Raw genomic sequence first — 18,473 nt, forward strand, 5'->3', positions numbered from 1 at the left:
AGAACCCTGTGCACAAGGATGAAACAGCACCTAGGAGGAAGGGATCCATTCCACTGAGGGGAAGTAGCAGTGATGCTCAGGAAATGATGGAAAGACACTGGGGCAGGAGAGATGGCGCAGGGAATGGAGCACCAGGGAGACGGAGCACCAGGAAGATGGAGCACTAGAGAGATGGAGCAGGTGATGGAGCACCAGGGAGATGGTACAGGTGATGGAGCACCAGGGAGATGGTACAGGTGATGGAGCACCAGGGAGATGGAGCAGGTGATGGAGCACCAGGGAGATGGAGCAGGTGATGGAGCACTAGAGAGATGGAGCAGGTGATGGAGCACCAGGGAGATGGAGCAGGTGATGGAGCACCAGGGAGATGGAGCAGGTGATGGAGCACCAGGGAGATGGAGCAGGTGATGGAGCACCAGGGAGATGGAGCAGGTGATGGAGCACCAGGGAGATGGAGCAGGTGATGGAGCACCAGGGAGATGGAGCAGGTAATGGAGCACCAGGGAGATGGAACAGGTGATGGAGCACCAGGGAGATGGCCCAGGGAATGGAGCACCAGAGTAAGTCTGCATTGGTCAGTGATTAGACATGTACTCTGGGGACCAATGCCACTTGAGGATGAGTCCGTTACACCACTCAGCCATCTTCTTCTTCACTTCTAAGATGATAACTTCTTTTCCAAAGCTGCTGGGCTCTGTCTCCTCCTCTGCTAGGAGCAAACCAAGCGCATTATGTTTAATAGCTTGTCCCCTCCGCTTGTCCCCTCTGCAGTGGGGAAGACGGTGGGGTGGGGTGGGTGCTGTCCAGGAGCACTCAGAACTCTGTGGTGTTTCCAGCTGGAGTTGCAGGGTCTAGAGGCAGGGCTGTCCCTCAGCTTAGCATACAGGGGGCGTCAGGGATGAAGCCTCCCCGTGGTACCAGAGAAGCACCTCTGAGCAAGGGCTCCTGAGTGTTGGCAGAGCTCAGGGGAGTGCCATAGGTAGGTGGTGATGGGAGGTGGGGAGGGGCTGCGGGGAGAATGGGCATTACTCAGGCTGAGCAAATGCTGTGTTCTCATCGGACAAGTGTTGTAGAAAATATCTAATCAGTTGGGGGTGTCTGTCCTGCCTTTGATCATCCGGCTACCAGATAAAGACACAAAACTTTTATTATTATAATAAACTTTAATCAGCACTACAGTGGGGCAGGTATCTACCCTCTGTGCTTTAAAATCTATCTCCCCATCATCACTCCCGTTTTACAGTTTGCCATGTTCCATCTGGCCATCTTGTTCCAATTGGCTGTTCTTTTTTTTTTCTTTTTTTTTTTTTTTTTTTTTTTTTTTTTTCGCTGGGGACCGAACCCAGGCCTTATGCTTGGCAAGCGCCTTGAGCTAAATCCCCAACCCCTTGGCTAGTCCTTTGATCATGTTTTTATGACTGGCTTACCCTATGGTGACTTCTTCCTCTCCCCACCTTCTTCTCTCTCCTGTGGTCTCCTCAGACTCCAAGTCCAGAAACCCAAGAACCCTGTCCATCTCCCTTCTTCCCAGCTATTGGCTGTAGGCATCTTTAATTACCAATCAGGGCTAACTTGGGGGCAAGGTTCCCTAAGTCTCTTGGGTATGTATGTGCAGACTCTCTCATCCCTAGGGGCAATTGCAGGCCAGTATTTAGCATTATAATGCAGGCAAAAGACGAACCTCCACAGACAGGCACTGTTTATGGAAGGGCTCCCTGGCACCCAGGCCCTGAGTTCTCCCTGAAGTGGATTTGAGGTCACTCAGACCATCCCCTGGGGGTTTTTGCTCCGTAGCCTGCAGCAAGATTACCAGAGTTCTGGATCTTGCAGACAGAAAGTTAAAACTCGTTGTCTCATGGGAAAGTAGGGATAAATGCAAAGTGAGAGGAAAGAAAACATGGTCATTGATAGATCTGAAAGGGCAGTATGTGCCGTGTGAACTCACTCATTATCAAAAAAAGGACTCATGGGGGCCGGGAGGTGGCTCCCTTGGTAAAGGGCTTACTGTGCAGGATCCCCAGGACCTGTACGGAAATCTGGGCACAGAGGCGCGTTCCTGTAATCCCAGGGGTAGGAAGGCAGAGGTGGGTGGATTCCCAGGGTTTGCCAAGTTGGTTCCAGGCTAGCCACACTAGCTCAATGTGACATTCTGTCTCCAAAAACAAACAAAAAAACAAACAAACAAACAACCGAGGTGGAAAATGAGTGAAGGAGAAAGCCCATGTCACTAAACGCACGGATACATATGCACTCAGGAACAAGTAGACACAGCACACAGGCAAAAATCCATCAATAAAAAATTGTGGAAACTTTCAAAACCCGATAAAGGTTATTCATAATAAATTCATAACAAATAGGCAGCACTGGGTAGAGGGATGGCTCAGTGGTCAAGAACTGGAGTTCAGTTCCCTACATCCCTGGTCAGTTGTCTCACAGCTGCCTGTGTCTCCCACTCTGTGGGATGTGACGCCCTCTTCTGTGTGTGTGAGGATACCTGCACACACATGCACGTATTCGCACATATATGCATACACTTAAAAATGAATCTTAGAAAGCTATAACAACATTATATTTAGCTACAGAGCACTGAAATATTTCCTTGCATGATAGAAAAGGATGTCATTTAGTTCTGCTATTCAACATGATACTGGAGACATTTATGAGGTGATACACAGGAGAAAGAAAGGCATAGGAATTGATAAGGAAGAAATGATAGTAATTGTTTTCTGATAACTGTTACATAGGAAATCTGAAACAACCCAGGTGGCTCAGACCAATGAACAAGAAACTATTTTTGCTAGATACAGAGTACAGTACACATAAATAAATGTTTCTCCATGTGTACATCAAAAAATAGGAAACTGAAATTTTTTTAAATATTTTATTTATTTATTATATCTGAGTACACTGTAGCTGTCTTCAGACACAGCAAAAGAGGGCATCAGATCTCATCACAGATGGTTGTGAGCCACCATGCGGTTGCCGGGATTTGAACTCAGGACCTCAGGAAGAGCATTCGGTGCTCTTAACCACTGAGCCATCTCTCCAGTCCCAGGAAACTGAAATTTAAAACAGGTCCAGGCAGCTGTGTACACCTTTAATTTCAGCACTCAGGAGGCAGAGGCAGGCAGATCTCTGTGAGTTTGAGGCCAGCCTGATCTACTGAATGAGTTCCAGGACAGCCAGAGCTACATAGAGAAACTCTGTCTCAGAAAAAAAGAGGAAACTTTAAAAAGGAAATGCATAGAAAAATATAAAATTTCAATTAGTTAGCAATCCCAGCATCCAGGAGGCAGAGGTAGAAGGATTATGAGTTCAAGTCTAGCTTCTACAAAACACCCAAATCAAGCTACAAACGCACCACAACAAAGGCAGTAATTTTGGCAGGGTCGTACAGGTCCAAGGAACTGATGCACACTGGCCTGGTGGTTCCTTTAGAGAGGGGAAAGGGCTCGTAATGGGGAAGGAATGAACTCGATGCTTTTGAGGCACTCATAAGATTTTAGTTCCTGACCTGACTGGCAATCCGCAGCTATTTTTGCTTTTCTATAACTCATTATGTGTGTATTTGTCTTCACTCACTCTCTGTATGCGCATGTTTGCTGAACCATAAAACACACATTTATTGTAAACACAGCAAAGCATGACTGTCACAGGAGGTACAGATGATGGCCGGATTGAGGTGGTGTGCGAGAGAGGGGTTTTCTTCACAAGATTCCCCCTCAGGGCCCACATATACTTTAAATCCCTTCCCCGCACCCTGTCTCCCTCAACCACTTTAAACTGGAGGGACCATAGATGCTGAGCTAAAGTCCACAGAAAGCAGCACTCTCAAAAGAAAGCTTCCTCTCTCCTCTCCTCTCCTCTCATCTTCTCTCTCTCTCTCTTCTCTCTCTCTCCTCTCCTCTCTCTTTCTCTCTCCTCTCTTCTCCTCTCCTCTCTCTCTTCCCCCTCCCTCCCCTCCCCTCTCCTCTCCTCTTTTCTTTTCGGAGTTGGGATCAAACCCAAGGCCCTAGTTTTTTGATATTCCTGCCATCACACCTCTCCCAAACTTCCAGCTTGTCTTTCCACTCAACGGAGACGAAAACTCTGTCCAGCATAGTCTGTAGCCTAAACTGGGGCGATTTCTGTCTCCTGACCTTGCTCTCATCTCCCTCCCCCCTAACCCCTAATCTGGTTCATCATCACCCACAGTTGATACAAAGCACTCACCCGTTCTGCAGTTGCACTGTTGACGCCTCTTGACTCTGCTGTTGCATGAGGTAGTTCAGTGTAATGGGAGGTCGATGTAAATTATGTGAGTTCCAAAGAGAGCAGGAGAAAGACTGGGGAGAGCAGCCGTCAGACATTTATTCAACCACGCTGACCACCAGTGATCGGGGTCAGTTTGCCCTGCTTCACAAGTACTGCTCAGATTGCAGCCTCATACACAAAGATGATTCTTGTTTCAAATTCCTGAGTTGTGGAATGGTCTGTCATGTGTCAGCAGGTAACTGATACAACCTCTAAAATATGGGCTTTGAATCTATTTCACTTGCTGCTGGATGACAGGAATGTTTGAATGGGGTTATAGTAATAACTTTGTGTGTAAGCTTTATTTTATTTTATTTTTTTAGAAAAAGCAGAGTCTCAGGTAGCCCAGGCTAGCTTTGAACTCACTTTATAGACAAGGAGGACCTTCAGTTACAGAAAATCTTACCCCTATCTCCAAATGCTGGGATTACAGATATGGGCCATAACTCCTAGATACAGATTGTATTTTATAAAGATTCTGGTTGGTATCAGTGTGCAGAGGGACTTGAATAGACCAATACTAGAGATAGAAGAGGGCTAAAGAATATTCAAAAAGAGGCCAGAGGAGAGCTTTGTCACAAAACCAACCAGCATCTGCCCCATACCCTCAGGGCAAATGGGGTAGTTCCATCCCATTGGCCAGAAATTAGTTCAGGAATGGACATGTGTTGGGGTGAATTATGGTCCTTTCAGTTTTAAGTGGAAACCCTAGCCTGCTGTCTCAGAATGTGATTCATATTTAGATAAAGTTTTTTTTTTTTTTTTAAATAAGGTGACTAAAATTAAGAAACTAAGATGGGCCTTGGTCCAGTATTCCTGATATCTTTGCGTGCATAAATAAACTTTTCATATATATATATATGTATATATATATGCATATATATTATGCTATTGGTTTATTTATTCTATGTGTGAGTATGTGCACATATGGGTGTATGTCTTTAAGTGTTCGTGTGCCATGGCGTGCGCCTGTGAAAATCAGAGGACAACTCGTGTGGATCAGTTCTCTGTCTCTAACACAGGGATCGTAGGAATTGACCTCGGGTTGTCAAGCTTGGTGGCAAGTGTCTTTCTATGCTAAGCTGTCTTGCTGGCTCTTGGCTGGTATGTTTTATAGAAGAGGAGATTTGAGCACAAGAGGACATACTGGGGATAGATGTACACAGAGACGAGACCATGAGGAAACACAGTAAGAAGGTGGCAGAGAGGTCTTGGAGTGGTGAAGGCTTGCTGGCTGGCACATTTATCTTGGACTCCAGTTCTCCAGAACTTAGGTAAATGGACCCACTTACCCACTTAGGTAAGTGGACTTTAGGCCACTTAGTCCAACAGTTCCCCGAGAAGCACCATTGCAGTAGTGGAGTATGTGTCTCATTTCTGGCCAATGAGGAGAGGCAAGCTGGAGGTCTCTGGGTTAAGAGCCACAGGAAGAAATGAGCCATTCTCCATTGTCTTGCAGTAATGCCTGGAGCAGCAAAAGCCAGCCATTTTGGATTCAGTGAAAGGATAAAGTCAGGGTAGAGACTAAATGAGCCCATACACTCAAAGGGGTGGACGAGCTGCTACATCAAGTAAACCTGAGCCTTCTCTCTTTCTAGAATTATTATTTCATCAGATGATAGAGTCACTTTTCTTTCCTTTTGTCTCAGCCAGTTTCAGATAAAATTTCTATTAGTCACAGCTTAAAAAAAAGTCCATATCTGAACAAAACTACAGTCAAGGACAGTGGGGTTTGGATGAGGTGGTTTGAAGAACAGATGCAAAAGGACACAGAGACTCATGGGCTGCTGTTGGTCACGAAAGGTGATATCCTTCTAATAGTCTAGATGTTTAGAGTCTCTTAGGTCTAATTAGTTGTAGTTTGTTCTAGGATTTATGCACCAGTAAGAATGTATAGTACTAAATATGTCAAATATCACAAAATATATCTAGGAATCAATAAAAAAGTACTAAAAGAAGTCTATATTTTCTTTGTGTGTGTATACAATCTTTTATATATAATTTATTTATATGACTACACTGTCGCTGTCCTCAGACACACCAGAAGAGGGCATCAGATCTCATTACAGATGGTTGTGAGCCACCATGTGGTTGCTGGGAATTGAACTCAGGACCTCTGGAAGAGCAGTCAGCACTCCTAACCACTGAGCCACTTCTCCAGCCCACAATTATTATTATTATTATTATTATTATTAGTATTAGTATCTTTAGCAACAAGGTCTCGTGTATCCCAGACTGGCCTCAAACTTTCTACAACGCTGAAGATGATACTGAATCTCTTCCTCTCACTTCATCTTTTCTTTCACTCAACAGATTTTTCTCTGAGGGAGTAGAGCTTAATTCTCTGGGGCTGGCAAAAAACTGTCTGGGACCAGAGAAAAGGGTGAGGGAAAACACACACACACACACACACACACACACACACACACACACACACACACACACACACACGGTGGATGAAGTGAGGTTCTATAAGCTCCAACAACTGTATTTCTTCTCTCATAGCTTATATATCCCAGAAATATCTTTCAAGCAGTAAAAAAAAATTACAATGACTGCACACTCCTCCCCATTTTCCCTACCTGTTGAAGCTGGCTTCCATAGCCTACCCTGGCTCAAACTCACATAGGCTTACATTACCATGCGTAAAAAATCATGTTCTCTAATACCTTTACATGATTAAATGTTTTATGTAATATAGGTAAAAGACAAATAATTCCCAAGATCCCATCTATAATCATATTTAAGAAACGTGTTATAGATTAACAACGTATAAGCAAGCAAGATTTTTTTTTCTCATCCAGTTTCTCTTACTGGCAGGCTGCAATTTGCAGTTACAATTAGGGACCAATCATTTTATTATTTATCTTAGAAAACAATCTTATAAAAAATCTTAAGAGAATTGCAAATCTTATATATCGCAAATTTTATATATATAAAATTAGACCTTTCTATTTTAAGCCTAAGAGTGCATCCACTCATCAACATTTTTTTATAAAATCATATCAGGAAGCTGAGGGCAAGAATGGGTGCAAGAAATTAACCATCACCCTGATCATCAACCCAGCCTTGGCAAGTAAGGCAGGGCAGCCGGTAGTAGTTGGGCTTCCATTGTTCTCATTCCCTCAAAAAACAAAAACAAAAACAAAAAAACCCCTCCCTTGGTCAGTTATTGAGAGTGTGTCTTTCTGAACTTTAAATTGTTCCCAAGATTTTCTATGTCAAGGCCACTGACAAAAACACCTTAATTAATTAATTAATTAATTAATTAGCTTTATTAACCATCTGCATCTCTAAATTCTTGCTAAGGGTGGTGGTTGAATCATTAATCTGCTCCAGCTGCAATGCTCAAAGATCAATCACTATTCTTGTGTCAACAACACTGTCCAGTGAGGGGCTAGAAAGCCCCTTAAAGTTTTCATACAACCCATACATTAAAAGGTTCATGTTGACTGCAAGGGCCAAAGGAGAGCAAAACTCCACAAAAGCATGAAGTCCTCAGGATAGGTAGTCCTTGGGGCTCTGCCTCTCCAAGGCACACCCATTGTGATTGTGCTAACAGGCAGGCTGAATCCCGTGAGTTCTACAGCCTTTTTGCTGTTCCTCTTGCATGACCCCCAATCAGTGGGCTACGGGAAACCTAGTCTCAAAAACCACCGCCGCCGCCGCCGCCACCGCCACTGCCACCGCCACCGCCACCACCACTGCCACCAATACCAATACTACTTGTAATCATTTCCTTTTCCTATGAATGATGATTATGGTAGATGTTAGGATTTAAAAAAAAGGAAATATATACTTTATAGGAAAGATACAAACTGAAAATCAAGTCCAACATCACGTCTTGGAATATGGAACAATCCAAGTAGAGTTCACTTCTAGAGCTCACTAATTTCAGAATTACCCTGTAATAAAACAGATGCTCTATCTACACAGGGCATTTTGCCAGAAGGAAAGCTTGCGCCTCACTGGGTTTTCCCTATAAAAGGACCAAAGTCTCACACATGCATGAGCCTCAGCAAAGAAAGGTTCCTGTCATTAGCCGGCTAGCAACTCTCAGCTCAGGTACAGAGGGAAGGTGACTGCTGTTTGCGGAATAGGGGGGAGGGGAGAGAATTTTTGGCTCAGGTCACAGTTTAAGCCAGAAGGTGCTGAGTTTAAAACCGGAAAGGGGCCTTTGAGTATTTGAAGGACTAGGTAGGAGCCGAGACAGGGATAAGGGGAAAAGAAGATCAGGATAGAGAGTGACCTTCATCTTGCTTTCTCTAGACGACCATGACCCAACTCGGCTTTCTGCTGTTTCTCATCGTTGCCACCAGAGGGGGCAGTGCGGGTGAGTCTCGCTACAGGAACCCAGTTTCTTCAAGTCACTTTAAGCTTTAAAGGCAAACAGCACTAGACTGTTTTGGTCCCAGGATCTGGGGGTCTCTGAGGGCCAGAGATCATGCTCCCTCCCAATAGGATTTCTCTGTGTAGCTTTGGCTGTTCTGGAACTCACTGTGTGGACCAGGCTGGCCTCAAACTCAGAGATCTGCCTGCCTCGGCCTCCTGCATGCTGGGATTAAAGACATGCACCATTGAAGATCGCCTGATCATGCCTTTTGAAAATATATTTTTTGAAATTAAAAATTAAAATTAAAGTAATTGTGTTATTTTCCCACTCATTTTCCTCTTCCCTTCCAGCCCTTCTCAACTATGCTCTGCCCCTACTCTCTACCAAAATAAATGCCTTTTTTCCTTAATTGTGGATATATAATTTATATTCCTGAACATATAAAGACGTCCGTCCCCATTGAGATGATGCCTTTGAGGTGTACGCTGGGTGCTTATTGCCTCTTGAAGAAATTAACCTGTGGCGGTGAGCTTCTGAGACAGGTCCTGGTCCAGACTGTCTGTCTGTCTGTGGCGCTAGGGACACGGTTCTTGCAGACAAGGAGAGACTGGGTGTTGCATAACAACGAACCTCTGCGTTTTCCCTAGCTAAAGAGGACCCGGAAATCAACAAAGGGACCCATTCTTTCTTTGACTCTCTGTTCAGAAGCTGCAAGGAAATCAAGGAGGAGAACACAAGGGCTCAAGGTGAGTGACAGGACATTTGAAAAGTACGCTGTCATCCTAGCGCTTGGGAGCTGAAAGCAGAGGATTGTAAGCTCCAGGACAGCCTGGGGGAGACCCTGAATCAAAAACACAAACAAAAAACCCAGTTAGGAAATCAGGCTTTTGTCCTCTGGGACAGTCTTTGTATGTATGTATGTATGTATGTATGTATGTATGTATGTATGTATGTATCCATCCATCCATCCATCCATCCATCCATCCATCCATCCATCCATCCATCTAAGTACACAGTGTTCTGCACCTATGCCTGCAGGGCAGAAGAGGGCATTGGATCCCATTACAGATGGTTGTGATCCACCACGTGGTTGCAGGAATTGAACTCAGGACCTCTGGAAGAGCAGCCAGTGCCCTTAACCGCTGAACCATCTCTCCAGCCCAAGGCTTTATCATTACTTTTTGCCTTTATTTTTTAATATAGAAAATATGATAAAATATACATAGTGGGTGAAAATCGCCACCTAATCACTTACAATGGTTTCCGGAGGAAAGAGCAGCTTTCACAATGGTACGGATCCCCACTACCCATCTCCAGAACGTTAGATGGTGACTCCATAGCCACCAAGCAGTGCCTTTCTGTAGTCCCTGGAACTGCTGTTCTGTTTCCTATGTCTATGAATCTGTTCATTCTTGCTACCTCATATGAGTAGTGTGCTCCATGGCTCATACACTTAACTTACGTAAATTATTACTATTATTATTATTATCATTATTGTTGTTGTTGTTGTTTACGTGTCTGTGGATGGGAAGGTGTCCGTGTGTGCATAGGTACCTGCAGAGTCCTGAAGAGGTCATCTAGTCTTCTGGAGCTGGAGGAACAGGCACTTGTGTGAATGCTGGGAACCCAACTCAAGTCCTGTACTTGCTCCTAACCACTGACCATTTCTCCAGTCCATCTCATTCTTTTGATCTATTGGATATATGGGGATGGGCGCAGGGACTTACTGTGTATCATATACAGCACAGTATGTTGCTTATTACTTTTTAATTTATTTTTTATTTTTATTTATTTATTTTAGATTTATTTATTATATAGAAGTACACTGTAGCTGTCTTCAGACACACCAGAAGAGGGCATTGGATCCCATTATAGATGGTTGTGAGCCACCATGTGGTTGCTGGGAATTGAACTCAGGACCTCTGGAAGAAAAGTCAGTGCTCTTAACCACTGAGCCACCTCTCCAGCCCTCCCCTTCTCCTTTTTTTTAATAGAGAGAAATCCTTAGGTTGTTTCTGTTTTTCAGGTCTTGTTCAGAGCTGTAATGAGCATGAATGTCCCTGTTCCCAGTTCTTTGTCTATACCGAGTGGAGTTGCTAAGTCCTTTGTAATACTATGTTTAACTTGAGGAGAAATATCACTGTCAGTTTGGGTAATCCTGTGTTCTGCCTTACTCACTGAAACTTGATTTTCTGAACTCAGGTGGATCTCAGTATCCCCAGGGACACATGGGATAGGACACTCAGGGTAGGGGGCATTAGCCATGTTTGTAGTTCCTAGAGCCATTTTGCTTCTGGAACTGTGATGGCCAAGGAGTCTGCATACAGGATGACTGTGGGACTGGTTTTCTCCACAGATGGCCTCTATTTCCTGCGCACGAAGAATGGTGTCATCTACCAGACCTTCTGTGACATGACCACTGCAGGTGGTGGCTGGACCCTGGTGGCTAGCGTGCATGAGAACAACATGGGTGGGAAGTGCACAGTGGGCGATCGCTGGTCCAGTCAGCAAGGCAACAGAGCAGATTACCCAGAGGGGGATGGCAATTGGGCCAACTACAACACCTTTGGGTCTGCAGAGGGTGCCACAAGTGATGACTACAAGGTTGGTGCACTCTGTGGTATGCGCTGGGAAAGTGTGAGGATGTGGGTGTGACTCAAACACGCCAGGGAGAGGGCTGGAAGGTTGCACCTTGACACCAGGGCTGAAGAAGTGAAAAATGCTGATCCTGAATCCCAAACTCACCCACCTAGGCTCATAGGTGAGTAGGTGGTGGCAGGGGGGCCATTATTATCCTTGGAACTGGGGGTATCTGAGCATGGCTGGAGCCCAGAGAGATCAGCTCTGCTGAGCACTGTGCACATGGGTCTTTTGCTCAGTGAAGTCTCCTGCTCTGGTCAGACTCAGGGTTGGGTGCTTTCCAGAACCCTGGCTACTTCGACATCCAGGCTGAGAACCTGGGCATCTGGCACGTGCCCAACAATAGCCCCCTGCACAACTGGAGGAACAGCTCCTGCTGAGGTGCCGCACCTTCACTGGCTTCCCTGCAGCATCTGGGCCATAATCTGTTTGGCCTCTACCAGGTACTCAAGACTCCTGGCTGAGGCTCCTTCTCACGGGTGTGGAGAGAGGCGGGTGTTTGAGGTTGGGTGGGAACCATCATTCTACAGGCTTGTGTTCCATGTTTCCCTAACTCTAAAGAATAATGTGGTTTTCTTAGGGTGTTTTAGCCAAGGAAGGCAAGGGTTAGGGATATGTAGAAAGCTGAGGAGAGGAGAGAGAGAGAAGTAGGTAGGGGAGAGAAGAGAAGGAAAGGTAGGGGGGAAGGGAAGGGAAGGGAAGGGAAGGAAGGAAGGGGAGAGGAGAGGGAGAGGGAGAGGAGAGGAGAGGAGAGAGAGGAGAGGAGAGGAGAAGAGAAGAGAAGAGAAGAGAAGAGAAGAGAAGAGAAGAGAAGAGAAGAGAAGAGAAGAGAAGAGAAGAGAAGGGAAGGGAAGGGAAGAGAAGAGAAGAGAAGAGAAAGAGAGAAGAGAAGAGAGAGGCAGAGATAGAGAAAGAGACAAAGACAAGACAAAGACAGACAAAGACAAAGGAAAGCATTCTTTCTTGTGTGACTGGTTTGGAAACAATCTCAGTTCCTGGACCAGTGTTGTGCTCCTCCATGTTGGGCAGCATTCATGGGGGTTCCAATGCCATAGTCCTTACCCAGTAACTTCTTTTGTTCCTTGTAGAAGTATCCGGTGAAATATGGAGTAGGAAAGTGTTGGACTGACAATGGCCCAGCGTTACCTGTGGTCTATGACTTTGGTGATGCTCAGAAGACTGCCTCTTATTATTCCCCCTATGGCCAGAGTGAGTCTCTAATGCTCTTCTGAACTCTTGGTCGGACAGACGATCAATTCATTTGCCAACCGTCACAGCAGCCTGCTCTTCCTCTATGTTTGTGTTTTGTTTTACTTCATTTGCATGAGTACCCTTGAGCTCTGAACTATTACTAACCAGTTTTAGATACCAGGATACTGGAGCACTGAAGGTTCAGGAACTTGGCTGAGAGCACAGGGGATAAGCAGGAGAATTGGCACGGAGTTTGATTTCTGTTGTGAGAGGTGACTATTGTGTTGTTTGATATAAATCCAAAGGTGGCACATACCCTTTGTAGACGTTGAGCCTATGTTGTGTAATTTCAAGCTCTTACTATTCGTGGTTGGCATATAAAAGTTTAAAATGAACAAGAAGAGCATGGCAGTACAAGAGTCAGTGTACTGGCTAACTGTCCCTCAGAGGTCAGTGTCATCTGTGTTACTCTTCATAGAAGCCTTCAGCAGATTGGGGTCTTTTGAAGACTAACTCCTGGACTCTGGGGTTTAGAAAAGGCTCCTCCTGGTTACATTTGTAGGTGGGATGCTTCAGCCATGGGTCATGGTAGGGTCACACTCCACCAGCCAGCCAGCCTGTCTGTCTGTCTGTCTGTCTGTCTTTCCTTCCTTCCTTCCTCCCTCTCTCCTCTCTCCTTCCTCCTTCACTCCTTCTTTCTTTCTTTTTAGTTTTTGAGACTGGCTTTCTCTGTGTAGCTTTTGTTGTCCTGGAACTCACTCTGTACTTTAGGCTGGCCTTGAACTCAGAGATCAGCCTGCTTCTGCCTTCTAAGTGCTGAGACTAAAGGCATGCCCCACCACCCAACTGCCATCAGTGTTTCTAATGTGTTGAACTAGAACCTGTGCCTTGCGTTTACAATTTCTGGGTTGACTTTAAGACGACTGTTTCTAGACCCTTCCTTGAATGCTGTTTTCTACCTTTTCTTTTCAGAGGAATTCACTGCAGGATTTGTTCAGTTCAGAGTGTATAATAATGAGAGAGCGGCCAGTGCCTTGTGTGCTGGCATGAAGGTCACTGGATGCAATTCTGAAGCTGTGAGTCTTTTTAAAAATACTATTTATTTTATTATATTAAATTATGTATACACCCGTGTCTTCTGTGTAGGTATACGCATGTGTGTACATGTACCCTTGGAAGCCAGAAGGTGTCAGATTCCCTGGAAATGCAGTTACATGTGATTGCGACATGCCTGACATAGGTGCTTGAGGAACAGCACTGAGATCCTCTGCAAGAGCAGCAAGTGTTCTGTACTGTTGAGCCATTTCTCATGGGTCTTATTAGGGACCAAAGGGGTCTGTGAGTAAGACTGAGTTTTTCAGTGTCTGTTGAGCATGGGAGACTGTCACAGTAGTGTGAGCATGTAAGTGAGAGTATGATCTTTCTAGGTCTCGGGGATCAGAACTTCTGTGTAGAAACAAATATCCTATCTTGTAGAAGACCAGAGTCAATGTTAGGAACGTCTAATGCACTGTGGCTGTTAGCTTAGATTTTATGATAAAACACCCGCTATATAGACCTACGATGACACTTGTGTTAAGAAGACCTGTAGAAGCCTTTCGGGGCTTAAGGTCAATACAGAGATTTGGGGTTAGAGAGATGACAGGTGTTGTCACTTTCCACCCAGGGTTTAGCCTTAGCTTTCAAAGTGTAATATATCCTCTCCAGGGCTTTACAGATACTCATTGTGTTGAGAAGTGACTAGAAGAGTTTAGACATCTGGTAGACCTCACTCATGCTATTCTCCTCCCTACTACAGGCACTTTCTCTGGTTAGAGACCAGAATGTATATTGATTGTGAGGTCAGGTACACTTAGCTCCCCTGCAGCTACCTGACATTCTCCTAAGTCTGGGATCATTAGATTCTTGCTGTTTATTTCTTTTTCTAGTTTGTGGCAAAAAGCAGAATGAGGAGGGAATCTTTGGGTAGTCATAGTGGGAATTAACAAGAAAACCAGATTCTCTTGGAACTCAGATCTCCTCAAACTAACAGTCTGAGAAAAGTGTCCTCAGCTCCTGACAGGTGGCCCTGTTTCATGGTTTCATTCTTTGGTCATCAGAATATCCATTCTCCAGAAAGGATGTGGAAGCTTTGCTGACTAGGAGGCCCTTGATTGTGATGGAGGGTGATGAGTACGCAGATAATGAAAGGGAAGGTCTCTGGGAAATCCTGGATCCTATTCACCTTTCAGTCATGTTGAAGAATATGAAATGTCATACACATAGGTGTTAGTGTGTATTGTCTTATTATTCAGCATAGTCTGCTTTGAGCACCTAGACTGTAACAGTGCAGGAGACATGAAACACCATGTTTGTACCTTGCTAGCACTTAAGAGTTTAGACATTCATACAAACATATAACTGTTTTATGACATATTTTAACTATAATAGAAATAAAATCTAAGGAGCTTGGTTATGGCTTGAGTGATAGGACATTTGCCTAATGTGTAGGTTTTGGTTTTTAGTGACATAAAGCAAAAGAAAGCAAAACACAAAACAAAACAATATTTCTAGGGCCCACAATGAGCACTGGAAATGGCAGAGTACTCTGACTGCAGGCGAGGATTTTTGGTTTTGAGACAGGTCTCATGTATCTCAGGTTATTCCTCAACTACATGGTGAGTTGAGGGCTAACCTTGAGCTTCTTATCCTCCTGCCTTTACCTTCCCAGTTCTAGGATTAAAGGTATGTGACACCACACCCAGTTTATAGGAAAGGTAATTTTTGAGTTGATTCTTGGGAGATGGACAGAAGCTTATGATGCAGAGCCAATTTAGGGTGAGTGAATAGTGTGTTTAAGTTTACCAGTGTTTCTAGCGTGTGGTATTGAGGGAAAGCAAGCTGTGTTTCAGCTTTGGTGTATGGGATGGATGTAGGATAGAGGCAAGAGCTGATTTAGGAAGTGTTAACAGGAACTAGAGCAGGGAGAGACTTTTACATTACCCTAGTGAGTTTGTACTGTATATGTAAATGACGGGGGCATTTTAAAGGGAAGACTGGCTAGATTATCTGTGTGCTACAAAGATGACACAGTACGATAGATTTCAGTGGGGGGAGAGACTAAACACAAAGAGAGATGGTTTTCATGGTCCAAATGAAACCGTAAAGTAGGGCAGTATCCACATATGGGGCTAATGAACACCAATGATTTAAAATTTATGACCAGATGAGTACACAGCATGGGAAGAGTGTATAGGATAACCTTATGGTTTCCACTTGGGGGAGTGAATACCATTTTAAAATTTATTAAAGTTAAGTTTACTTAACTGATAACACAAAAGTTATGTTTTAATAGGATACATTGTGATGACTCAATACAGGGATAGATCACGCAACGTTTAAATCATCCTGCATCCTCAAAAAATATGCATTTCCTTATGATGAAAACATTCTATTTTCCTCTTATACTAGTAATTTTATGAGGAACATTTCTGCCCCACTCTATCCGATTTAGCTCCTATGTTATTAACAAGCTGCTGACATTACACTGGGCAGTTTCTGAACTATTTTAACCGACTAGGCTATCAATAACCAGATAAATGCCTCAGTACTTTCCAACTGAGTCTTGCTCTGTTTCATGTGTGTCCTCAGGGCTAGCTTCCATTAGCCACGAGTTTATGATCCATCCTGCATCATGGCGACCTTCTTTTTCCCTTTTCCCTTGTCTTTCCTCTATGGTCCCTACCTGAGATCCATTCACTCCATCTAAAGTTCTGACTTCCTCTCTCCCCTGCCCAGTCAGAGACTCTAGCTTTCTATTTACCAATCAGAGATAATTGAGGAACATTTTTTACAGCACATTGGTTAATACAATGCCCATATCCAGACTGCAACCTGATCTTGGGGCATAGAGCTCAGCATATGGTCTAGTCACAGTGCAGTAGACCAACCCCAACATCCTCTAACTTTTGAATGTTGAAACTACTATCATTATTATCACAATCATTCTTCTCTGAAATAGCACACTAGTATTTCCTGTTTCTATTTAACTGTAATCAATTTCTTTACTTCCCTTATTTTTATGATAGTGTCAGCAAGTCCAAAGCCACTGAATACCATTTATTAAGTTACAATGTCTGAAAGAAGTTAGGTTTGGAGTCAAGGAGGGATTTACACACATACTGTGCATGATGGGCCAATGATGGATTGTTTATATGACAGTGGTTCCATGTGGTAGTATTGCTGTTTGAGGACACCCTAAGATGTCACACTGTGGCAGAACAGCCAATGAATTTCTCACAATAAATCCCCATTGCTAAGTGGCACATGGCTGTAACTCTGTAACTAACTCTGCCCCTCCCCCCCCATGTGAAGTGTGAAATGTTGGTATAACAATTTGAGTGGCAGATGAATTTAAGATCTTTAGCCCAAGAAACATCAGGGCTGGAGACAAACAGTTTGAGGCATTGGTGAATATTTGGTTAATTAAAGGCAGAGGGGTGGCACAAAGTAGGGAGTTATAAATGTGTCCCCTCTGGGAAGTAGCACTTAAGGAATTCATGAAGGAAAAGTCTAACCAGGGAACCTGAGAACGGAGATTCAGAGGAGTTGAAGGAAAGGTAGAAAGAGACAGTCATGCCACTAAAGCTACTGGAAGGGCCTTTATAGATCAAATAGATCAAGGCTGCCAGTGGAGAGGCTGGTGAGGGACACAGAGCCCACTGAATTTGGCTATTAACGTGTCTCTAGATTCATTAGGTACATTAGTCAGTCTTTTGTCTCTGTGATAAATACCCAAGAAAAACACCTTAAAAGGTTTTATTTAGTTTCTTAGGTTTTAGGCTATGGTCAATTGACTCCATTGTTGTTAGATCCATGGTGAGACAGAACCATCCTACAGGAAGGGCACATCAAAAGTGTGGCTTACTGAAAAGTGACTAGGAAAGTGAGAGGCGGCATGAAAGGCCAGGGAAAACCATCTCCAAACACATGTTCCTCTGTGGCTGAGGAGATAGATGGCTTACCGGATAAAAGTCCTTGGGGTGCAAGTTTGGTGACCTGAGTTCATATCTATCTCTAGAACCCATATGCCATCTGCACACAGTTGTGGAAGTTTCTATAATCCCCGTATTCCCTAGAGAGGAATGGGCAACAGACAGGAGCTTCCCCAGAAGCTGGTAGGTCAGCTTCACACAGTGGTGAGGAGAACCAACTTATACAAGGTGGAAAGGCAAGGCCCGAGATCTGAAGACTGCCCTCAAACGCCTGCATTTGTGTCACGTGGGTGTGCGTGTTCACCCCAAACTACTTCCTTTCCCAGTGACCTATTTCCTGTGACCAGACCCCAACTTCCACAGCTCCCAATAGTCAATTCAGAATCATGAGCACCCCAATGACTAAGCTATTGCCGATGTAGGTAGGGTCCTCTCATTGAATCCCTTCCCCTGCGTCTGAATCTTACTTTCATCAGGACCTGGTCTTCAGTGCACACGCCTTTTGGGAAGGCGCTTCATATCCGAATCGTCTCACCAGCTGACCTCCCCTGCTTTTCCTGTGTTTTCCAGCACTGCATCGGTGGAGGAGGATTCTTTCCAGAAGGTAACCCCAGGCAGTGTGGAGACTTCGGGGCGTTTGATTGGAACGGATACGGAACTCACACTGGGTACAGCAGTAGCCGGGAGATAACTGAAGCAGCCGTGCTTCTGTTCTATCGCTGAGAACTCTGTGGGGTGGACCCAGACTTCTCCAATCTGTAGGCTCCCAGGCATGGAGACACAATGACCTAGTAACTAGAATGCTAATGACCAGAAAAGGAGAATAAATTATGTTCATCGAAAACTTGGTGTCTTCATGAATTCTTTCTGTGCAGGGGTGGGAGACTTCAAAAGAGTTTCTGGTTCCCCTTGACGGCTGTTCTTGGAACATCAGGGCTGGGAATCCTGATACATTGCTAGAAAACACACGAGAAGCCAGGAAGTGCCTTCCCAGAAGGTGTGTGTACTGAAGACCAGGTCCCAGTGAAAATAATATGCAGAGG

At 44.5% G+C, this 18,473-nt stretch overlaps 1 protein-coding gene across 1 annotated transcript; it reads left to right on the forward strand.

Annotated features, from left to right (window-relative positions):
• The first annotated feature begins 8,564 nt into the window (after positions 1-8,564).
• On the forward strand, positions 8,565-18,268 carry LOC116911173 (intelectin-1a-like). The gene is given in 7 exon segments (XM_032915033.1): positions 8,565-8,626; positions 9,274-9,372; positions 10,983-11,230; positions 11,551-11,709; positions 12,355-12,475; positions 13,430-13,533; positions 18,001-18,268. Coding segments are annotated over 7 exon segments (942 nt in total). The 5' UTR covers positions 8,565-8,568; the 3' UTR covers positions 18,154-18,268.
• Positions 18,269-18,473: the final 205 nt, after the last annotated feature.

Source organism: Rattus rattus, chromosome 10 (genome assembly GCF_011064425.1).
Source record: "Rattus rattus isolate New Zealand chromosome 10, Rrattus_CSIRO_v1, whole genome shotgun sequence".
Taxonomy (NCBI): Eukaryota; Metazoa; Chordata; class Mammalia; order Rodentia; family Muridae; genus Rattus; species Rattus rattus.